General features: G+C 41.5%; 1 protein-coding gene across 1 annotated transcript in view; it reads right to left on the bottom strand.

Moving 5' to 3' along the window:
• Positions 1-24,334, bottom strand: part of epha4b (eph receptor A4b) — a 182,566-nt gene that overhangs the window by 149,286 nt on the left and 8,946 nt on the right. The window contains exon 2 of the mRNA XM_049482474.1: positions 5,534-5,598. Coding sequence (XP_049338431.1) covers positions 5,534-5,598 — 65 coding nt within the window. The remainder of the gene's footprint in view (positions 1-5,533; positions 5,599-24,334) is intronic.

The raw sequence follows: 24,334 nt of genomic DNA, 5'->3' as shown, positions 1-24,334 counted from the left end.
CCTTATATTGAGGTACAAAAAAGTACCTTTCAGTGAAAGTCCTTTTTTGTACCCATGGTTTTTGTGCCAGTAAAGATTATAAAAATTATAAACATTATCATCAACTAAATATGGCTCAAAAACTTGATGATCCAAAATTGTCTGGCTTTCAAATAAAAAATGTGCTATTTAAATATATATTGTTCATTAGTACAGTGATGCAGAATACTGAATGTACCTTTTGGCTGGTTAAATGGTACAAATCTGTACTTATTGCTGTTAGGAATTACTTTGTACTTCAAAGGGAACAAATCTGACCCTGTAAAGACCAATATTGTACCTTTGAGGGTACAATTATGAAGAGTGTACCTTTGAGTACAAAAAAGTACTCATATCATACCTCTGTTTTTTAGAGTGTATGGCATACCCCTAATAGTTATAAAAGTAGAATATATTGTTTTTCAGGGCTGTATAAAAAAAAAAATAATAAAAAAAAACATGCAATTCATTTGGAATCAGTTTTTTTTTTTTTTTTTTTTTTTTTAGCACAGTCAATTACAGTACCAAGTTTGACCCCAACTTCCGTTGTCATCTGCCCAGCCCTCACACAATGCACAGATTATTTATTTATTTCTGGGGTGGTTCACGTGTAATAAGAACGTGATCTGAACCAGCTATCAAATAAATGTATTTTCAAATAAGCTATACTACTGATAAGGCGCAGTTTAATCCGATATATTAGCCAGATAATAAAAAAAAAGCTATGAACAAATGCTGACACTGCTGCTCCATGCTGTTCGAACATTCAGTAATGTGCAGCGTTCACTGCTCACATCTGCACTGCACTTCCCCTTGCTGTCCAATTAAAAATGAAAAAACACTTATCTCCAAAACAGCAACTTTACAGGAGAGAGAAAAAAAACTAGTAAACTTTCAATGGAGGTCAATGTAGAAAGAGTTTATTTCAGGTCATTTTGAAGAGTTTCTATTGGTCCGTTCATCAAGAAATTGAAGGCACAGTGTAAGGGACAGTTTGTCTGTTCAAACTATGTAATAAACTAAAAATCGACAAAAATGGAGATAAGGGTTTTTCAAAAGGACAGCGATGATATGCTTTGGAACACAGAATCTTATTTTCTTGCTCCCACGCCAGACAGCTCTGACCAATCAAAGAAGACAAAGTGCTTGGGTGCTTTATTGGTGCGCATTTTGGTGCATTTACGTTCATACCTGTGTGAAAACCAAACCATTATTTAGTTTTATATCTCTTTAGTATCCCAAATTATCATAAGTTGACCTGTTACACGTTGAGCATAAATTACCGTGGGTTAATTATGGTCTGTAATGAAAGAAAAGTAAAAGTATGTTTAAGAAACACTGGGCACTATTTTAGCGATATATATATATATATATATATATATATATATATATATATATATATATATATATATATATATATAGTGCATCGGTTAATTGTGCATTGCGCAGCTTGTTTTAGGGCGTGTCTTCGGTATCATGAGGGCTCAAAAAAATGAAAACTATACCATGCGCAGCTCAAAATGTGCAAAAGGCTTCAAACTAATTCTCTTAATTACTCATGGGTGTGGTTAATTTGGGCATAACGTGAAATAAACCAAATCAGTTTGCCAGTTGTCAGTTTCTTTTAAGAGGCAGGTGAGCTCTGACTTTGGCGCATTGGTATCTTAACAGCACAGCACTCTTGAGCTGTATCTTTGCTTTATTGCTTTCCAGTAATTAAAAAAAAAGAGAAATCATGGTGCACCTTGATTATCGAATGGCTGTAATGTACGCATCACAAGAACAAGTTATTATAGAGCATTATAGAGCATTATAGACACGATAATCTATAATGGTCAGAAGAATTTACAAGAGATTAGAATAAGATTAGATTGGCACCTACGACCAAAAAAAAAGCCACTTTATCTTCACACTTGATCCAATCCCATCCTCAAGACAAGACAACAACACGATGCACACGGAATCATCTCAGCTCTAAAAGAGACCAGCCTGACCTTTACTACGCCTCCACCTCCCCCCGAGCAGAGCTCCACGGAGTAATCTCCACTCTCCCAGACTATCATACCCTCTAATCTCATTAATGTACATGGAGGGATCTGACTAGGGGCGATGTAAACACTAAAACCCACTTATCCGTCCTCACATCTCCCGCTCGGACTCCCGCTGCAGCCCAGCGCCGTCTGGATCCCACTCCGGCCCACTGTGAGGGAAATGTCACCAGCCTCTTCTGGGGCACAGGTGGGAGAAGTGAATTCGCATTTCGCACCTAAACATTGTTCAGTTGTGTAAAAGCAACAGAGGGTTACGTAAGACCAACTGTTGTCCCTTTCAGAGGGAACTGGGTTCGGCTGCCCTCCAGAAAAAAAGAAAAACGTCTGAGCTTTGTAAGCGTCTTCAGAGTCGGTCGCCACAAAAGCCAGATTTGCAAGTGAATGCATAAAAGTGTGTGTGTGTGTGTCATTTTGTCTTTTTGTCGCTGGCACACAAAAACCTTGCATTTCCATGTTTTTATCTTTCAAAGCTTGCTTTACATAATGTCCATTTTTTATAATGAATGGACATTCAGTAGAAATCAGTAGAAAATGCTGGTTCGAATCCCAGTCATGCAGCTTGCCATCAGCTGCCAGAGCCCTGAGAGAGCACAAATGGTCTTGCTTCCTCTGGGTGAATCACAGTTTGCATGCATCTTGGCATCATGTTCTCCTCCACCAGTCTTACACACTGCTTTTGGATAACTTTATGCTGCTTTACTCCTGGTGCACAAATTCAAGCAGTTCAGCTTGGCTTGATGGCTTGTGATCATCCAACTTCCTCTTGATTATTTTATGTTTTCAATATATATATATTTTAAGTGGTCTCATTTTTTTCCCCCAGAGCTGTACATCTTATATTTTACATAGGTCTGATTTTTTTACTTTATTTTTAGCCCCTGCTTCCAATGCAATGGACATTTTTTTTTTGTTTTCTTCTGTCTTGTGTATTCTTGCATTTAAGACAGATTGACGCCTGTCAGAATTGACCTTTATACGCCAAGCAATCAGCAGATAAGCCCCACCTACTGCATTGGACAAAATTAAGTTAGTTTTGTTTTGTGAAATAATTAGTTAAGTTTTATAAAAGTTATATAAAATAGAAATAATATTATATATTACAAATAACACTGGAATTAACATAAACATACTAAAAAATATATATGTTTTTTTTTTGGAGTTCATTACAGACAGAAAACAGCATTCTTCTTATATTTTTCATCACTGGAACATAATTCAGGTCTGAAAGGGTTAACTACAGCTCTCTCTCTCTCTCTCTCTCTCTCTCTCTCTATCTCTCTCTCTCTCTGCTGTGGTCCACTCTAGTCCAGTACTTAAGTTTATGCAAGCTGGCCAGAAATCCAGAGAATCCAGAGAATTGCTCTTATTATATTCCAGCGATTCTCTTCCTCAGAGCCGGACGACGTTTTGAACCTTTGTCCAAGACTTGCAGTTTTTTTTTTTTTTTGCAGTTTTTTTAGTTTTTTAGTTTTTTTTTTTCCCGGCAGTAATTGCTGTGGAAAAATGCATTCCTTCCCTAGAATAGCAGCGGGAAGTCCCAGCTCCACCTGCTCATGAATATTTATGAACACGGATAAGAGCACGCTGCACAGAGAGCGAGTTCCCCGGACCAAACCGTACACTACATGAGGGTGTGTGTGTGAGTGTGTGTGTGGGCACAGGTGCCAAGGTCATCATCGGTGAGGGTTCCACAGGCTGAGTCCTGGATTTGACTCCATTAAAGGCGAGATACATCTCCTGATTATTAGAGGAGGAAGCGAGATTAAGATCCTTACAGGCAGAAACAAGATCCCTCAAGAGAGAGAGGACCTGCCTGAGAGAGAGAGAGAGAGAGAGAGAGAGAGAGATGCTCTACCGCTTTTATGATGCTCCTGCCACAGTCTAAAAATAATCAAGTTAGTAAAAGTCATACCGAGCTTTGACAAAAGCATTTGGACACCGGCTTGTTTCTTTTAAAACCAACGTGTTAAAAGAGTTTATCCTGCTTTTCTTGGAGTAACTACTGTCTCCACAGTCCAGAGAAGGTTTTCCTCTAGATTTTAAAGCACTGATGTGAGGATCTGACTGCATTCAGTGGCAAGAGCATCAGTGAGTTCAGGTCAGGGCTCATCCCAAAAGTATCGGATGGAACATCATCTTTCCAGAGAACACAGTTCCACAATCTTAGCAAGCAAAATAATCTGTAATTTTGCTATGATGGACCGCACCTGAGTGGTGTGAACTGAGATTTATGTTGCTTGAGCTTGAGATTTCAGTTTTTAAGCAAGGTCACCCCCCCCCCCCACCCACCCACCACCTTATTTTGAGTAATCTGAACTCAAAATAAGCATAAAAAGTCAAGAGATCAAAGCCAAAGATTTGTTCTTACTTCACTCATTTTGAGATTTTAACCTCTTAAGCTCCAAGCTTATTTTGACCAATTTCCGCCTAAAATTACACACTCACATTTGAAGGCTTATCACTCCAATATTAAATAATTCAGAGTCAATTCTATGAATTAATATTACTTAGAAGCCTTTACACAATTCATTTAAGACACTTTAATTATTCAACTGAACATGTAATGGCTAAAATATGGTAAAAACCAGGAACATTTTTAGGCGCTTTTCAAATTTTCTATTTTATTTTTTTATTTTCAGACATATAAAATGAACTGTTCTGAAGTGTTCTGGCAGCTCTACATTTTGCTACAATGTGTTTACAATCATCATATAAAACTATAAACTGCTGCCTTTAACTGGTTAGATATTATAGTGACTTGAAGCAGTAATGGTATTTTCTTTCTCCAAAGGACTGAAAACTTTATAATAATAAAAACTAACACTTTAATAACTCATTTTGCAGTAATAAGGCTGCTTTTGTGTGGTCTATTCCTATACAAACAGAAAACCGCAGTGTCTCTTTAACAGAGCGCTTTCTGCAGAGTGGGAAGTCTCTGAGCGACAGTATCTGTGGCCAAACAGCCCCCACCCCTCTTTCAGCTGGCAGAACTCGGCACCTGATTGGCTGACAGACCTCATTTGCATTTCGCCACGTCCGGTAGAGTCTGTTCTGTAAGAAGACACCGGAAACTTGGTGGAGCGTCGAAAAGGGCGCTTTTAATAAGGAGTTAAAGTTTAAATTAATTTATTTCTGCCTGAAATGATTTAAAGCACTGATTGGATATAAATGGGGATTATAGGAGACTGGATTGATGGATTCTCTTAAGTTTGGACGCGTTTTGAAGGTGGCACGCACTGGTGGGTGTTGGGGGGGTGTGTGGTGTGTAACCCGAGCAGAACAAAACCCGAGCAGGTTTTAACTATAAACACGCGCTGTAATGCGCTCTTTCAGCTCTAATTCAGGAACCGTACATCCTATATTAAAACGGAGCACAGTTTCGGAATCCTGACAGCCATTTCTGTGTGTGTAGGATATTAATGGTCATGGATGGTCATGGATGGTTGTAATTAGGTGCTACTTACCCCTTCTGCTGGATAGGCCTCCCATCCAAGGTCCCCCAGAGCAGACATAGAGTCCAGTAACGTAACTGCAGAGAGAGAAAGAGAAAGAGAAAAATAAAAAAAAGAGACTGAGGAATGATTCATTGTACGCTAGCCAACCTTCCGACACTACGCTAGAAAATTCAGGCTGTTTTGGCCATTTGAATTTACAATTGTTTTTGGCTGGCTGTAAATTACAGCTCAGCGGAAGATAATCAGGACAGTGGTCTCGGGGGGTTCAGTCTGGCCTCACAGCCTAAATCATTCCCAGAAGCCCCTAATTCCTCACCCTGGGGAAAATCCGGCTGCCGGCGACCCGCGCTACAGACTCCCGGTGTGAGTCAGCACCATCAATAACAGACCTGTGACATTCAGAAAAACAAATCCCGTTCACACGCCGGCGCGTCAGCAGCTACAGGCTTCTGGACGCCTCATTAGCACTGCAGCTCGTGTTCTGATGCACAACAGAAACAGTGGAAAGACTGTAGGCAACTCGGGATTCGTCTAAACAGCCCAAAATAGTGCTTCACAGTGTAAATGTACAATTAATAATGACTGCACGTTGCATATGCAAAGTCACAGCAACTTAGCAACACCTTTGTAGCCACATGGAAAACCTTAGCAATTACCTAGCAATGTCCAAGCAAAACCACAGCAACCACATGGGAAACCATAGCAACAACCACCTACCAACGCCAAAGCATCCACTTGGGAAACTAGCAAAAGCCACACTGAATACCTTAGCAATTACCTAGCAATGTCCAAGCAAAACCACAGCAACCACATGGGAAACCATAGCAACAACCACCTACCAACGCCAAAGCATCCACTTGGGAAACTAGCAAAAGCCACACTGAATACCTTTGCAAATACCTAGTAATGTGCAGGCAAAACCACAGCAACCACCTGGGAAACCATAGCAACAACCACCTACCAACGCCAAAGCATCCGCTTGGGAAACGAAAGCAATTGCATAGTAATATCCTGGCAAAAGACACATTTAATACCATGTCAATTACCTAGCAATGTCCTAGCAAAACCACAGCAACCACCTGGGAAACCATAGCAACAACCACCTACCAACGCCAAAGCATCCACTTGGGAAACTAAAGCAATTGCCTAGCAATATCCTGGCAAAAGACACATTTAATACCATGTCAATTACCTAGCAATGTCCTAGCAAAACCACAGCAAGCACCTGGGAAACCATAGCAACAACCAAGCAATGTTCTAGCAAAACCACAGCAACCACCTAGGGAACCATAGAAACCACCGCCTTTAAGTCAAGAAAGAACATTTACACCCAGGCACACTGGCCATTAAATGGCCATTAACGCTTTAGCCCTAATTTTTACAAAGTTGATGCACTGGCTCATTCTTCTTAATGGGCTCTGACTGCTAAGTAAACACAATAAATAATATTGGGGTCAGCAAAAATGACTGCAAAAATAAATGTCCTGTCCATATACTGTTCAATAAGTCGTAATAATAATGTAATTTTCGTCACAAGAGTACCTTGGAGTAAAGGATCTTTCTTGACTTTCTTGAGGTTCTGAATACTTACACATCTACTCTACATTATAAATGTGGTTCTTCTACTGTTTATTACTATTAAAAAAGGAACCCTTTGTAGCCTTATCAAACTAAATAGCGCTCACCACTGGTCCTGAGCCTGTGAGCTGTGTTTTCCCACTCTGTGCTCTATTCCCGGGTAATTAAGGTCTTGGCATTGTGAGGCATTAATTTTTAATTGGGGACCATCTGCAGATGTTGCCTTTACACACTACAGTGCAGTCTGGCTCAAACTGCAGCCGAGGCATGCACAAACACAAACGTGCACACTTACCATCACTGACATAAGATAAAGAAATCAACCCAGAGCTGTCGATTCTGCCACATTTCACTACTGACTACTAAATATTCCACAGCCAACTGTCAGTGATATTATTATAACACAGTGAAAGAGACTGGGAACGACATCGACTCTGTGCTCTGTCAGTGTAAAGAGTTCACCAATTTTTTTGCAGAGTCACTACATCACTAGCTTCAGACTAGGGCTGCACTATATTGGAAAAAAAATACATTTCAAATGTTCCTTTTTCGACGATATATATTTCACGATATTAGTCAATGCAGGGCCCTTGACGTCATCAGCCCTCGCATCACCAGAATACTGATCACACCTGTTCACACCACTATACAAACACGTTCACTCCACACACTCCTCGCTGAGTATTGTTGTGTATGACCTTGCTTTAAAGAACATTTGGCAACAAAAATGTTAAACAAAGAAGGACAAAAATTACAAAGACAAGCCAGAGGGCTGTTAGAATATATATCCTGATATTAAACAATGCAGGGCACATGACGTCACCAGTCCTCACGTCCAGACCGATCAAGAGCCAAGCACTCAAAACCCGAGTTTTGAGTAATCAGCCCTTTAATCAGGCATTTAAATAGCGTTTTAAAAGTTAAATAAGAGCGTTTTTCTCTGATTAAAAATGTAAATTTAGTAGTAACTGTAAATGTCTGCGCTGCAAAACTGTGCTGGACTGAGGTGCACAGCTTTCCACATGTGCATTTACGTTTACAAGCATGTGCCCAACCATGTGGATGGAGGCTGCTTCTCAGGCAGCAGCAGCCTGTCACTCACAAAGACCCAGAGACAGCGCTGTGTATCTGCTTCTGTGACTATTGCGCATGCGCACATCGCAATGACGATGCTTAAAGGATATTTCCTGCAGCGCTAGTTCAGATTAGCTCTGAAGGGTAAATCCTGCTCAAGTTCTAGCGGGAAACCCGAAAGCATGTCACTCTTTTCTCAGCCAATCACCAGCTTCCACCTGTCCTTATAGGACCACCCTATTACCAGTTTGTCACTGCTGGCAGACGCTGACATACGTTTTCTCGCTCCTTCCTTCCCACTGATTTCAATTTGGGCCGGTTGCCCAGGGGATAGGCTCCGCCCCCACCATACCTATATATGGGATATGGATATAGGATCTGCAAGGATCTAGATGCTACGGATGCTCTCTCATGGGATCCCTTCCTGGGATCATGGAATGGGATCATGAAACAGTAGCAATATTCATGCATCTCTAGTTTCAATCAAACCAAATATATCAAATATATTGTCTGTATTAGGAGGGTATTGGTTTAAGCAGACTGTGTTTGTCTATTGTTGTGACGTAGATAAAGATCAGAACACATTTAATGACCAATTTATACAGAAATCCAAGTATAATCCCAAAGGGTTCACATCCTTTTTCTTGCAACTGTAGTTATATAAAGATTTAGAAAGGCAGATACATGCATACACAAACAAAAACACATTCCCAGTCAATATTAAAGGGGATAAACAGCGGGATATTGCTGAGCTCAGGTTAGCTTCACTTAAATCGCTTCACTACAGCATATAGGTCACATTACAGCCTTCTAATGCTTAATTGATTTTGTTGCATTGTGTAGTGTTTTACTGTAATGTCAGGACAGGTCAATACAGGAAACAAATACTGGACCCTATTCAGAGAGGGAGAAGAGAGAGAATGACGAACAGTTCTGGTGGAAACAGGAGAGTTGAGGTGCACTGCATTGAATTCTGCCGTGATTTGATCAGCCGTGGTTTTATGTTTTATTTTGGATACAATCCGGGTTAGCACCCAAACATCCCTTTCAGACAGCTTCCTCCTACAGCATCCACAGTTAATCCTGTTGGATGTGGTTGGTCCTTCTTGGTGGTATGCTGACATTACCCTGGATACCGTGGCTCTTGATGCATCACAAAGACTTGCTGTCTTGGTCACAGATGCTCCAGCAAGACGTGCACCAACAATTTTTGAATCTTTTGAACTCTGGTATGTCACCCATAATGTTGTGTGCATTGCAATATTTAGAGCAGAACTGTGCTCTTACCCTGCTAATTGAACCAACCTTCACACTCTGCTCTTACTGGTGCAATAATGTGCAATTAATGAAGATTGGCCACCAGGCTGCTCCAATTTAGCCATTAAAAACCTCCCACACTAAAATGACAGGTGTTTCAGTGTCACTGTCCAACTCCTGTCTCGATGGACACTTCTGGTGGAAACAGGAGAGTTGAGGTGCACATTGAATTCTGCCGTGATTTGGACAGCCGTGGTTTTATGTTTTTCAGAGAGCTTCCTCTTACAGCGTCCACAGTTAATCCTGTTGGATGTGGTTCGTCCTTCTTGGTGGTATGCTGACACTCTGCTCTTACTGGTGCAATGTGCAATTAATGAAGATTGGCCACCAGGCTGCTCCAATTTGGCAATGAAATCTCCCACACTAAAATGACAGGTGTTTCAGTTTCATTGTCCAACCCCTGTAGATAGATAGATAGATAGATAGATAGATAGATAGATAGATAGATAGATAGATAGATAGCACTATGCGCTATATACAGTGGTGCTGCAGTCAGTTTGTGTGTGTGTGTGAGTTTGTTGAGCTGGTTTGATTTATAGGACAGCGGCGCGTTTGTAAAAGATTAATGAATGGTGATTCATGCTTCATAAATAGTTTCCTACATGCCGACTGCAATTCTTCACCCAGCGCGAGCTGCATTCATCCTGCCTCTCTGTCGAGTGCAGTGTGAAGAACTAGAAACAAACCGTGACAATTCATTACTCACCAATGTCTACAGAGTCGAGATGCAGTGGTCAGATAAGTTCTGGACAACGGGTCAGGAATAGTAGATTAAAGGTATATAATATGTGTATGTTTGTCACTAGCACTGCTCACTGTTTCTGTATAGGAGGATGCACACTATGAAGAAAAACTGTGCAGTTTGGTTAAAAAGATAATATTCCGGCAGTTTATCAACAGCAATACATACATCCATCCATCTATCCATCCATCCATTCATCCATCCATCCATTTATCCATCCATCCATTTATCCATCCATACATCCATTCATCCATCCATCCAATTTTCCATCCATACATCCATCCACCCATTTATCAAAGCATCCATTTATCCATTCATCCATTTATCAGACAACATGAGAGAACGAGAGACAGTGAGAGAGAGCATAAGACAGCACAAGAGAGTGAGAAGGAGCAATAAGCAGAGTAACTGAGCAAGAGACAGCGTGAGAGACAGTACGAGTGAGCGAGAGACAGCGTGAGAGAGCGAGAGACAGCACGAGAGAGCGAGAGACACAACATTGAGCTGTGGATCAGTGGAGATGTGTTAAGCTGCATCCAGTATCTTGGGTAATGTATTAGAGTAGCAGGTACCACTTTAATATAAGACTACCTTTATAAAGGGTTTATAAATGGTTTATAATTAGTTTATTAATGGTTACTAATTAGGTTGTACATGCCTTAAAATGATTAATAATCAGTTATAACACATAATTAGAAAGGGCAACAATATAGATGGCTGTGGGTTCACTGTTTGGCAAACAACAGGTCATTGTTGCCCTTTCTACATATGTGTTATAACTGATTATTAATGATTTTTAAGGCATTTACAACCTAATTAGTAACCATTAATAAACTAATTGTAAACCATTTATAAACCCTTTACAAAGGTAGGCTGGTTGGCGATGCCGCGCACGTTCTCGCAGGTGCTGCAGTCGGCCGGCGCGCTCTGCTTCAGCACCGGCTAATGTGCCATTGGCTGCTGGGTGACCCGGCGTGGATGCAGCCTAAGCGGCCCCTGTGGGCTCCCGGCTCTGTTTAATGTCTGAGCGGCGGAGCCACACACTGCTCTACTGCATCTACACCCCCCCCACAGCCCCCCACCGACCCACCAGAGCTCCCTGCTCCGTTGTTACCACGACAACGCTCTCACCCGTGGTACCAGGAGAACGGAACAAAAGCTCGGAGCCCTCATTCTGACGAGGAACTGTGCAGTGTGCAGTGTGTGTGTGTGTGTGTGTGTGGGTGTGTGTGTGTGTGTGTGTGTTTGGAGATACTTAAGGTAAATCCAGGACTTTCAGAGTTTGTGTTTGTGTGTGTGTGTGAGAGAGAGAGAGAGAGAGAGAGAAAGAGAAAAAGAGATTGAGAGAGATCTTTTAGGTAAAAGTCAGTACTTTCTGTGTGTGTGTGTGTTTGTGTGTTAATTTACGTAAAAGCCAGTGTTTTCTGTGTGTATTTGTGTGTGTGTGTGTGTGTGTGTGTGAGGAGATCTTTTAGGTAAATTCATTTCCTTTAGAGTGTGTGTGTGTGTGTGTGTGTGTGTTCTAGATGGTTCAGAAATTCAGACCAACTAGATTGCAGTTTCTGCAGAAATCGCGAGTGTAAATGCAGTGCTGAATCGTGGCTGTTTGCTAAAGTGTTGCTAAGAGGCTGCTAGGTGGTTACTAAGGTGTTGCTAAGTGCATTATATACATTGTAACAAAGACATGAACCTTTGGTTCGAACTTTCAAGTGTAAAATCGCTTTAAAAGAAAGAGAATTTTAGGTAAAAGTCAAAACTTTCAGAAAGAGAATGTGTGTGTGTGTGTGTGTGTGTGTGTGTGTTTAGTCACTGCCTGTCGTAAGGGGTCCGGCCCCGTCTGTGTGGTTGGCAGGGCTGGCAGGGTGTTTGATTGCTGGCAGCTGCATTAAAGGGACTCCATCCACAGATCAGAGAGCATAAAGCAGTATATCACAGCATCAGCAACACACACTCACTCACTAATACACACACACACACACACACACACATTCAAACACACACACACACACATGCCCACCCTTCGTCCCTCTCAAAGCAGCCCCCTCCTCTTCTCCATCTGGGTCCTAATGAGGGTTGGATAGATTCAAGGTTCAAGAAGATTCAAAATTCAACATAACTCAACTAGGCACATTATTGTGGATTTGCTAATTAAATGAACAAAATTATATATTGCAGATTATTTTTTTTTTATCATTTTTGAGATGAGCACATACTGAAATATATTGCGTAATCCTAACATGGAAATCCACACTTTTCCCTAGCTTTAGCTTTGTGAAGTTTGAGTTGCAAAAAATTCCACTTTTATGAGGTGTGGTTCATATGGCATTATATAGCAACCCATATTCCCATAATTATCTGGAGGTAGGAAGATATTTATATCAGAAAACATACTAAAAGTATCAACCACATTCACTCAAAAGATGACCTAATTCTCTTAATGGATGTCTCATGGGTTTGTTTTGGGTGTAACGTGAAATAAACCAATCAGTGTGTCACTAGCCTTTCCCTTTAAGAGCAATATCAGAGGATATTCAAGGGAACAGCAATGCTATTTTATTCCTTGTTCTGTTTATTTTAAAGGTAAAAGCTGGATTTGCTGGATACACTGCAGCACATTTATTTATATACGTAACAAATGGGGGTGTATGTGCGCTGATGATTGATATTTGTCAGTGTTTTAATCAGTCAGTGGCACACCTGTATTTCCTGACACCAAGATAGAAACACCCCAGAAATTTACCTAAACACATCTCACTTCCAGACCAACCTTGCCCATCAGCTTAAAGAAATATTCATATACTCTGACGCTATTTTAACGCTGCAGGCGCAGGGTGTGAAAATAGACTGTTGACAGGGTGTAAGATAGCAATGAACATCGCAACGTGCCCATAGATTCAAGGCTGTTACGTAACAGTTTAGGGTTTTAAAGTTTAAAGTTTTCTAGTTCTATTTTAGATATGCTTATTTTTTAGTGACTCAAAACCATCAAACCTGACTGAACTGGAGATGTTTTGGATGTTTAGTAAAGAAGAATAATCCAAAATACCTTCAACCAGAAGCTATAAGAAGTGTTTAGAGTTATTTCTGCAAAAGGAGGATCTACTAAATATAAATGTAATGTTTCTGTTGGGGTTCCCAAATCTATGGTTCTGGATGTAATTCAGAGCTGTATTCACACAGAGTTTTTTCACTGAATGACAAACGCTCAACTTGAATGATGTCAAAATTGCATATTGTGATTAAGAATCGTTCCCCAGCCCAGTTCACAGAGCGCCTTGTCATTCCAGACAGATCCCCCACTGTACGCAAAGCTAAATGGAGGCGCGGTCAATACATTATGTTAAAAGCGTCAGAGCTATTGATTTATCACACTAAAAACTCCAGCCCTTCATGTTGAGTGGGCTCTGATTTGCTCCGGGGGGGTCTTGTTCCAGTAAGATAAGTCCCCCCCTCGCAGTCTCTTTCGTCCCGATGTACAACGCCGCCTGCTGAGACCAATCGATATCTAAGCATGTTTGAAACTAGACACTGTTGAAAAGCCGCCCTGCTCTCTGAAAGCAGGGGTTATCAACAGGGCCGCTCTGAAATCTGCGCGCGGCTCCGCCCACATATCGGCCCACCAAGCTGCGGTCCAGTTGTATGCTGGTCAGATGTTTAAAATCGTATCTGAATGTTTTCTTGAACACAATTTGGTTGCATAAACAGCTCTGAAAAAAAAAGTATCTTGGCATCATGTTCTCCTCCACCAGTTTTACACACTGCTTTTGAGCAACTTTATGCCACTCCTGAAGCTAAGTAGAGACATCCTTTAAAAAAGTGTAATACATGTAATTAACATGCTGTTATTTTAACTGACTTTGGAAATTTCTTAGGTAGAACTGTGGGCCAAAATAGGTTTGAGTTTTTCGTTTTTAATTCCAGACGCTCTTCTATTTCTACTTCCACTTAATTTGATTCTGAATGCGATTGTGATCATGTTGCACTATGTGGACTGTTGTGAACACGACTCTTGTTAGAAGCTTAGCCACAGTCTGCAAATTGGAACATTGGAACTGGCAAAAATCAGGCCCAATCGCTCCAAGACGATCAAAAGCAGTAGATTATGGGTGACATGCCAGTGTTCAAAAGAGGAGAAATTGTTGGTGCACGTCTTGCTGGAGCATCTGTGACCAAGACAGCGACCACGTCTTTGTGATGCATCAGGAGCCGCAGTATCCAGGGTAATGTCAGCATACCACCAAGAAGGATGAAGCACATCCAACAGGATTAACTGTGGACGCTGTAAGAGGAAGCTGTCTGAAAGGGATGTTCGGGTGCTAACCCGGATTGTATCCAAAAAAACATAAAACCACGGCTGAACAAATCACGGCAGAATTCAATGTGCACCTCAACTCTCCTGTTTCCACCAGAACTGTCCGTCACCACAATCAATTATTGTGGTCTAAAACCAGGTTTTAGACCATATGCAAAATTGAAGAGATGCAAAACAGGCAGAAGCTAAAGCCGAAGAAGCTGATTCAGCCAAAGCAAGCTAAAGGAGACGGGTCTTTTGTTGTAAAGTGTTGGCTAGCTCTGATTGGCTTTGCATTGAGTTCCGTGCTGCTGATGGGGTGTGCCGAGGCCTTTATTAGATAATGTAGAACAGGAGCCGGGTGATGAGGGAGTAATGAGGACAGGTCTTTTAGCACTGAGATATGGAGTGCAGTGCCGAGCCAGTTAGAGTTACACTGGCTGAGGATTCAGCACGCTCCTGGGGGAGCGAGGGATGGGGAGGGGGTGGAAGAGGACTAGACGGAGAGAGGGAAAGAGAATGGGTAGACATATGGGGAAAGGGAAAGGCAGAGTGAAGCAGAGAGGCAGCAATGAAAAAGGGAAAAGAGGGAAAGAAAGGAGATGATTGGACGCTTCTTGGTTTCTTCCCCTGGGAACGTTTCCCACACATGCTTCGGGCACAAAGCCGAGGCATGAAAGGCAAAAAAGCAGACAAGAGTGGATTTGTGAGTGGGGGATGAAGAGAACTGACACTTGGCAAGACAGAGGAGATGGATTCATTATCGATTCAGCACATTCAGCCGGTCTGAGGCGAGAAAAGTATAGCCGAGCTATTCTGTTTGTAAACGCCGTCCACCAGGATGGGCGCTCTTTGCCGCCTCGCCTTTGATTCAGAGTTCACAGATCATGTTGGATCTTGTAGATGGTTTTGCTGTGTTAAAAATGTGCCTTGCCCTTTTTGTAGAACTGTATGATAGTGAGCGAGTGACACTATTGGTTTTGGCACTAGTGTCAAGTGGTAGGATCAACCCAACATCAGTCAAGTCACTTTAAAAGCATGTGCTAGAAGCAGGAAAATGGGTAACCATTCAAATCTGAGACATTTTGGACACAAAGATTCACAAATTGTGAAGCATCAAGCATCAAGCAGGTCTTGTGGGTTGTTTCCGGTATGCTGTGGTCATTGCTTATCAAAAGTGCTCCTAGAAAGGACAACCAAGAACCAGTGGTAACAAGATAATGGGTGCCCAACACTTATTGATGCCACCAATGAAGCTGTTGAGCTGTCGATTAACAAACATCTTAGTGAGCTAACTAGCTAGCGATCCAAATAACCATGGTCATAGTGTTCTCAGATATCCCTTTTCAATCAAAAAGAACTGTGGTTCCAATTGAGAACAAACTTTTTGGGTTCCTGCATATTGGTGCATGTTGGTGATTTTTGAAGAGTGTTCTTTCATGCTTTTGCTTTGGTTTTCTTTTTAAACTGTGAGCTAATAAAGTTCATGTGTTAGAAGACATTTTGGACATGAAGACAAATTTTGAAGCCTAGATGACCAAATGCCGTGGTCATTACCTACCAAAATTGTTCCTTGGAAGGTCAACCAAGAACCAGTGGTAACAAGATAATGGGTGCCCAAGGTTCATTGATGCCACCAATCAAGCTGGTGAGCTGTCAGTTAGCAAATCTTAGTGAGCTAACTAGCTAGCTATCCAAATAACCAAAGCCACAGTGTTCTCAGATAGCTCTTTACAACCAAAAGCACTGTGGTTCCAGCTGGGAACATACTTTTTGGGTTTCTTAACCTAAAAAAGGACTAACATGATTTTTGGGAGGTGTTTTTTCATGTTTCTGCTTTGGAATTTCTTTAAGAGTTCAGAAATCCTTATTTGGTGGAATAACCCTGGTTTTTAATCACAGTTTTCATGCGTCTTGGCATCATGTTCTCCTCCACCAGTCTTACACACTGCTTTTGGATAACTTTATGCCACTTGTGATCATCCATACGTCTTCCTCTTGATTATATTCCAGAGGTTTTCAAATTGGTAAAATCAAAGAAATTCATCATTTTTAAGTGGTCTCTCATTTTTCTTCCAGAGCTGAACAAAAATGAATGTCTTCCCCTGGGTTTTTAGGTTCAGATACATGGTTATTTAGTCGTTGAAGCATGAAATAGTTCCACTGTTTTCCCTGTAGTTTAATCGCTACAGCACAAACGTTGAGCTTAAATCACTAAGATTTTCCCATATGAATAATGCCATTGGATCGTGTTACAGTGGTTCATTTGTCCGGTCATTAAAGTCAATATCTGGATTGCGTTTTTTTTTTTTTCCGTGGAGGTTACCCATGTTAAGCATTCAAACAAAATGATCAATTATGGCTGCCTAAACAGAGCCCGATTCATGCCGGCAAATAGGGGCTCTTAGTGCGCCAAGCGCATCTCCAAAGTGGGGCATGTGTAGCATGAAGCTACTTTTTCTCTGGATGAATGGTCTGTGCAGATCCTGGGCCACTCGTTTCTCCTTATTTCATTAATTTGGGAATGACATGGAGGCAGGGACATAATGTCTTACATAGGGCTATCGCGCTCTTTGGGAAAGCGCTCCTCATCCATCTGCGGAGACGGGAGGAAGGAAAGGTGAGGAGAGAGAGAGAGAACTAAACTTTAAAATTTAGCATAAAGGTCAGCTGTGTGGGTACAATTCTGTGTTATTTTATAACCTATATTTTTCAGGCTGTAAGGCAAACCAGATTATAAGATGCATTAAGCAACACTATTAAGGATGCCTACATCAAAGTAAGCAAGGGTGACGCCATGTTTCCCTTCTAATGGAAAAGCTGGGGAAAGTGCCTACGTAAATAAAACTATAATTCTTACAAAAATCATTTTCTTTTAAAGTCAAACGAGCACTGGATGTTAATCTACACAAATTTATCTCCTGAAAACCAGGAGTTTTCAAAGAAGTTTCTTCAGCACTAAGGCTGGGTGCAGCAGCATTAGCATTAGCCGCTAACCGCAGCACTAGCGGCACGTGAACGCTGCCTGAAAGCACTAGCCTGAGGAACCCTGAGGAAGTGTTCCTGTAACCCTGGGCGCTATCAGCTAGCGGTTCGTCCCACGTAGCTTGTTTTAACATGACAAACACACAGATTACAGTCTGATATACTCGTCTCTGAACGGTGAAAGAGCTAGCGCTGCGATTAGCAGGCTAATGCTAATGCTGCTGCACCCAGCCTTAGTGCTGGAGAAACTTCTGAAAACTCTTTTACCTCAGGATTACAATCGTAATCGAACATTTACCTCAATACTGCTATTCTAATCAGACATTTACTCCAGCAGTGCTAATCAGGTCAAATTCTAGTAATAATAGCAGGCCAACCTGCTTTATTATACTCCCACCACCAAACATAATGCTTATCATTTAAACTAATAAGCTCTATTTTGATCTCATCTGTCCACAAAACATTGTTCTAACAGCCCTCTGGCTTGTCATTGTCTATTTTGCCCTTCTTTGTGTAACATTTATTGTATACTTTGAATACTATTGAATACTCGGCGAGGAGTGTGGAGGGAACGGGTTTGTATAGTGGTGTGAACAGGTGTGATCAGTATTCCGGCGAATGACTTCCTGGTGGTGCTCTGAGCAGTGGTATGTGATCATGTAGGCTGTGGACCCATTACAATGCTGACCTTGAAGAAGCGAAAAAAAACATAGATGGATGGATGGATGGATGAAAGGATGTATGGATGGATAAATGGATGGATGTATGGATGGATGCACGCTCTCTCGTGCTGTCTTACGCTCTTTCGTGCCGTCTCTTGTTCTCTTATGTTGTCTCTTGCTCTCTCTCACTGTCTCTCACTCTCACTCATACTGCCTCTCATGCTGTCTCTTGCTCAGTTGCTCTGTTCATTGCTCTTTTTCACTATTTCTTGCTCTCTTGTGCTGACTCTTGCTCTCTCGCACTGTCACTCGCTCTCACTTATGCTAAATCTAATGCTGTCTCTTGCTCAGTCACTCTGTTTATTACGCTTTCTCATTGTTTCTCGCTGTCTCTTGCTTTCTCACACTGTTTCTTGCTCTCTCTTACTGTCTCTTGCTCAGTCACTCAGTTCATTGCTCTTTCTCACTATTTCTCGCTCTCTTGTGCTGTCTCTCGCGCTGTCTCTTGCTCAATCGCTCTGTTTCTTGTTTTCTCGTGCTGTCTCTCACTCTCTCACACTGTCTCTTGTTTTCTTGTGCTGTCTCTCGCTCTCTCGCACTGTCACTCGCTCTCATTTATGCTGTCTCTTGCTCAGTCGCTCTGTTTATTACTCTTTCTTACTGTTTCTCGCTCTCTGGTGCTGTCTCTTGCTTTCTCACACTGTTTCTCGCTCTCTCACTGTTTCTCGCTCTCTATTGCTCTCTCGTGCTGTCTTTCGCTCTCTCGCACTGTCACTCGCTCTCTCACTCATGCTGTATCTCATGCTGTCTCTTGCTCAGTCACTCTGTTTATTACTCTTTCTCCCACTGTTTCTCGCTCTCTCGTCTCTTGCTCACTTGTGCTGTCTCTTGCTCTCTCGCACTATCTCTCTTGCTCTCTCTTGCTGTTTCTCGCGCTGTCTCTCGCTCTGTCATGTTGTCTCTTGCTTTCTCACGCTGTCTTTTGCACACTCTGTCTCTCCCTCTGTCTTTCATTATAAGAGAATAATTATTGCTTTTTGTATTTTTTTGGTTAAAAATTTGAAAAAAAGCTATTAAAAAACAAAAAATATTGAAAGTATTGTTTGGGTTTTGACTTCGAATTTAATTGTATCATTATTGAATTAAAAAAAAATTTGCTTGACCCATTGCCACGGTGAACCTGTGTTTTTTTCTCTATTCATTTTCAGTTCACTCAAATTTAATGAACACCCCCAAAAATGCACATGAATGAATGAGATATTTTGGCCTGTATTAGCAGGAGCAGACACAGAGCAGATTTGGCAAGTCATACACATTGTCCTATTTATAAAATACCGTCATCCTTTTAAGACCCTTCATTTTTTTATACAGCGATATACAGTATTACCATTATACCGCCCAACCCTACGGCTGATCAGTATACAGTATATATACTGACTCTACATCCTGGTCCCCAGTCTAGAACTTCTGCTATATAGCCCACCGGCTCCATCCCCCCATAATACAGGACAGACACCTCCCACAGTGGCCTGAAGCAGAATCATCAATCATTCCCATCAATCGCTGACGATGCTGGTTGAAGTGATACTCTCTCAGTGCAGGTGGGTGGGAGAGGAGGTTCCGCAGCGTCTGCCGCTGGGCTTCTGGCCATGATGGAGATGAGGGAGGCAGAACGCACCGACTCGGAGTTCTGGGCCTCGGACAAGGACGCGCCGGAGCGTGACGGGAGCTGATGCACACAGAACTCGGGAGGAGGAACAGGCGTAATTGAATACTCTCTCACACACACACACACACTATCACACCATGGTCTTGGCATCACAGGAAGGACATAGCTTGGTACCATGGAAACATAAAGCTTTAGAAGGGAGCTCTGAGTGATGCCATTCTCAGTTCCCTGGACACCAGACAGACCACATGGGGATGGGGAGAGAGAGAGAGATTTGGAGAGAAGGAGAGAGAGAGCGAGAGAGAGAGAGAAAGAGGAAAAGACAGAGTCTCAGAGACTGGGGAAAGAACAGAAAGAAAAAGAACAAAAGAGAGCGAGAGAGAGAGACTTGAAGAGAGAGAGACGTGGAGAGACACCTGGAGAGAGAAAGAAACGGAGAGAGATTGATTAAAAGGAAATAGAGAGAGAGAGATTTAAAGAGAGAGAGAGAGGGAAAGACAAAGTCTTAGAGACTGGGGAAAGAACAGAAAGAAAAAGAACAAAAGAGAGCGAGAGAGAGAGAGAGAGAGACTTGAAGAGAGAGAGAGAAAGAGACTTGGAGACACTTGGAGGGAGAAAGAAACAGAGAGAGGTTGATTAAGAGGAAACTAGAGAGAGAGAGACAGAGAAAGAGAGAAAGACTTGAAGAGAGAGAGGCTTGAAGAGATTGAGAGAAACACAGAGAGAGAGAGAGAGAGAGAGAGAGAGAGATTAAAAAAGAAAAGGAACAAGAGAGAGAGCGAGAAAGAGACTTGAAGAGAGACACTTGGAAAGAGAAAGAAACAGAGAAAGATTGTGAAAGAGAGGGAACTAGGGAGAAAGAGACTTAAAGAGAGAGAGAGAGAGAGAGAGATTTACAGAGACTTGGAGAAAGAGAGAGAAAAACAGAGAGAGATTAAGAAATAAATGGAATGAGAGAGACAAAGAGAGAGTGAGACTTGAAGAGAAAGAGAGAGACTTAGAGAGACACTTGGAGAGAGACACTTGGAGAGAGAGAGACAGAGAGATTAAGAAAGAAAAGGAACTAGAGAGAGAGATCGAGACACAGAGAGAGAGACATGGAGAGAGAAAGAAACAGAGAGAGATTGATTAAGAGGAAACTAGAGAGAGAGAGATACAGAGAAAGAGAGAGAGGCTTGAGGAGACACTTGGAGATTGAGAGAAACAGAGAGAGAGAGAGAGATTAAGAAATAAAAGGAACAAGAGAGAGAGCGAGAAAAACTTTGAGAGATGCTTGGAAAGAGAAAGAAAGAGAGAAAAATTGAAAAAGAGAGGGGTCTAGGGGGAAAGAGACAGAGAAAGAGAGAGACAGAGACTTAAAGAGAGAGAGAGATTTAAAGAGACTTGGAGAGAGAGAGAGAGGGAGACAGAGAGAGATTACAAAATAAATGGAACGAGAGAGATAGAGAGAGAGTGAGACTTGAAGAGAGAGAGAGACTGAGAGAAACAGAGAGATTGAGAAAGAGAACTATAGAAGGATAGACAGAGAATGAAAGACAGAGAAAGAGGGACAGAGAGAGTGAGTCAGAGAGAGAGATATGTTACATCCATTTCAATCCAATTTCAGTGCCTTAATGCAAAGTACCATTGATATCAATCGATATCAATCTAATTCAATCTGTTTTCAGAACCTTGATCCCTTTATACTTCATAGAACTGATCTGACTATTATTAAACACTGATAACATCTTGCTGAGTATTATTTGATACTAATCTGATCTAAATATCATTAGTTTCTGATTCAAACTGAACTCATTTCAGAAAATTGTTGTCTATCACTGATATAAACCAAAATGAATCCAATTCCAAACCTGATGAAATCTGATTTCAGAACCTTAATGATGAGCATCTCTTGATACTTATCCAATCCAATCCAATCCAATCCAATTTCAGTGTTTCAGTCCTGAGTATATTTATTTGATACCAATATGATTTGAATTTTGGCCAATGTCAGTGCAAACTGATTTGAGTACCTTAATTCCTTAAGTATCACCTGATTCAAAACCACACTGTGGTTCAAGTTTCAATTTTAGTTAGTTGAATATATGTGAAATCAAAAAATGTAAGACATTTTAAGATTTTAAGACAAATCTTAAAATCTTTAAATGTTTGCATACAGTAGGTTAAAAGCTATAAACTAAAATTATACATTTCAGAAAAAAATCGGTATCAGTATCGGCAAATACATATATAATATAGTATCGGATATCGTCATCGGTTGAAAATTCCCACTTCGGTGCATCCCTAATAAAAACTGATAGTCTCTTAACTTACAAAAAAAAACAGTACTGTGGTATAAAAGTGCATTGACGTCCCTCTCTATACATTCATTAATTATTAATTTATATAAAGTCTTTTTATAGGACTGCATCTCTTTCAGCTTCCTCTTTTCCACCAAGGCCGCTACGTTCTTTCGTTCTTTTGTTCTTTCTCTGACAGAACAGCTCTGGTTGTGGCAGTGGGTGGCATGACATGAGTCCTTCAATTCAACAAACAGGAAGAAAAGAATAAGCTATCTCTCTCTTTTCTCTCTCTCTCTTTCTCTTTCTCTTTTTCTCTCCGTTACTCCCTCACTCGCTTGCTTGTTCGCTGTTCGCTTGTACTCTGGGCTCACGTTGCACGAGGCATGAAATATTGGTGTCTCTACAATAACGTCTCCGTTTCAGTCAGTGCCCAGAAAACAATGGTGCCCGACCTGCTCTCAGGGCACTTAAGCCCTAACCGCCGCTTGTCCTGTGGAGCATTATGGTATCGCTTTTCCTTCTTTTCACAAGAAAAAAAAAAACAAAGTGACCAGCGCCCCTGGATTTATAAACACATCCCCTTATCTTCCTGTCGAAGGGTGCATTACTGCAGGATCCTTAAATTACACCCCGGCCGTACCTCATCCGCTGCCGTGCCTGCGTTCAATTCCTGAAAGCTCTTTCCTCCGCAAACCACACAAGACTGGATCATGTCTCTGTAAGAGCATCACGTTCTCCCGCTATCGCTATCGGACTGACCCGCAGAGCCGGCCCCGGGATGTTGGTTTTGGCGCTTGAAAGAGATGCTCTCCGGGAGAGCGGCGGAAGCGGCGACCGAGGTCATGGTTCCATCAGATTGGAAATCTGACCGCCGTTTGACCGGCCGCGCAGGACGTCCAGCCATGGGTGGAGGCATCAAACGCTCCCCTAATCCATTGCCGATAGATTAGCGGGTCAAAGGACTAAAGGGGACAGAGGCGAAAGAGACTGCCTGAATGAATATACAGTGGAGGAAATAAGGCCCAATGCCATTTCACCCTTTGGCGCTACCAATTACCCCTACCCCTCTGTTTTGCGTGTGAACACTTCAATCTGAGGGGTATAAGATTTACTGGTAAGAAACCCACAAATGTAAATATTTCCCAGTTAAAAGTGACGATTAGCACTATATAACCATAGTTAAATGTTTAGTTTCAATGTTTTATGGACAAATTATTCATAGCAAGCATAAAAAAGATCGCTAGTAGTTTGTTTCAGTAGCTAGCTAACTAGCTAACTTTTCCATTCCACCTTAAATGGTGCAACAGCTGGCAGGGGCTGCAGCAATTTTGGCGGAATGGAAAAAAAGTAAAAAAAAAAAAAAGCTAATTAAAGCTAATTTCATCTCCCTATTAAAGAGAAATTAAAACATGGACAACATTAATTCATTTATGAACTAACATCTCCCCCCTTTCTAAAGACATAGAACGCTTTAAAATTAGCTAGTTAGCAGCTAGGTTACTTAACTTTCAGAGGTGAGTACATCAGGCTGTAGTCTGCATGTTTACCATATTAAAACAAGCTAAGTGGTACAAAACCTCTAGCTGAAATCCCCTGGGTTACTGGAATACTCTGGGTTCCTCAGTGCAGCGCTATCGGACAGCTTTTACTAGCGCTAAGTGCTGCTAACCACGGCTAGCACTGCTGCTAACTGCACTGCTGAAATTATTGCATAAATCTATGCTTATGTAAAGCACTTTACTTAGTCTGTTGAGATTAACATCATTGTTCCTTACCAGTGTCACTTAAAATGTGCCTTATAATCCATTTTTTAATCCACCAAAAATGAATTAAAAAATAGATGTTTACTGATAGTGCGTCTTATAATACAGTGCACCCTATATCTGTAAAATACGGTAAATTGAATTAAGACAAATAAAAGATTAAAATAAAAAGGATTAAAGGTCTAACACAGTACAAGAGAGCGGAAAATGCTGTGTGATGTTAAGAGCCAGGATCTTTAGCCTGCTATTGTGTCGACTAGCCTGCTAATGAGCTACGTGCTAGCAGAGTGGTGGCAGAACAGGAGAGAGCGAGAGGCACTCATTTGTACAAAAAAGGAGGGAAAAAAGGAGAAAGAGAAAGACAAAGAGAGAGAGAGAAAGAGAGAGAGCTCCTCATTAGCGAGCAAAGACAGGGCCGCTGGCTAACGGAGCGTTTCCGCTGGGGCA

The sequence above is a fragment of the Astyanax mexicanus genome, chromosome 8, assembly GCF_023375975.1.
Source record: "Astyanax mexicanus isolate ESR-SI-001 chromosome 8, AstMex3_surface, whole genome shotgun sequence".
NCBI classification, from domain to species: Eukaryota; Metazoa; Chordata; class Actinopteri; order Characiformes; family Acestrorhamphidae; genus Astyanax; species Astyanax mexicanus.
Note: the sequence above shows the minus strand (reverse complement) of the source record. Positions and strands in the feature narration are given on the sequence as shown.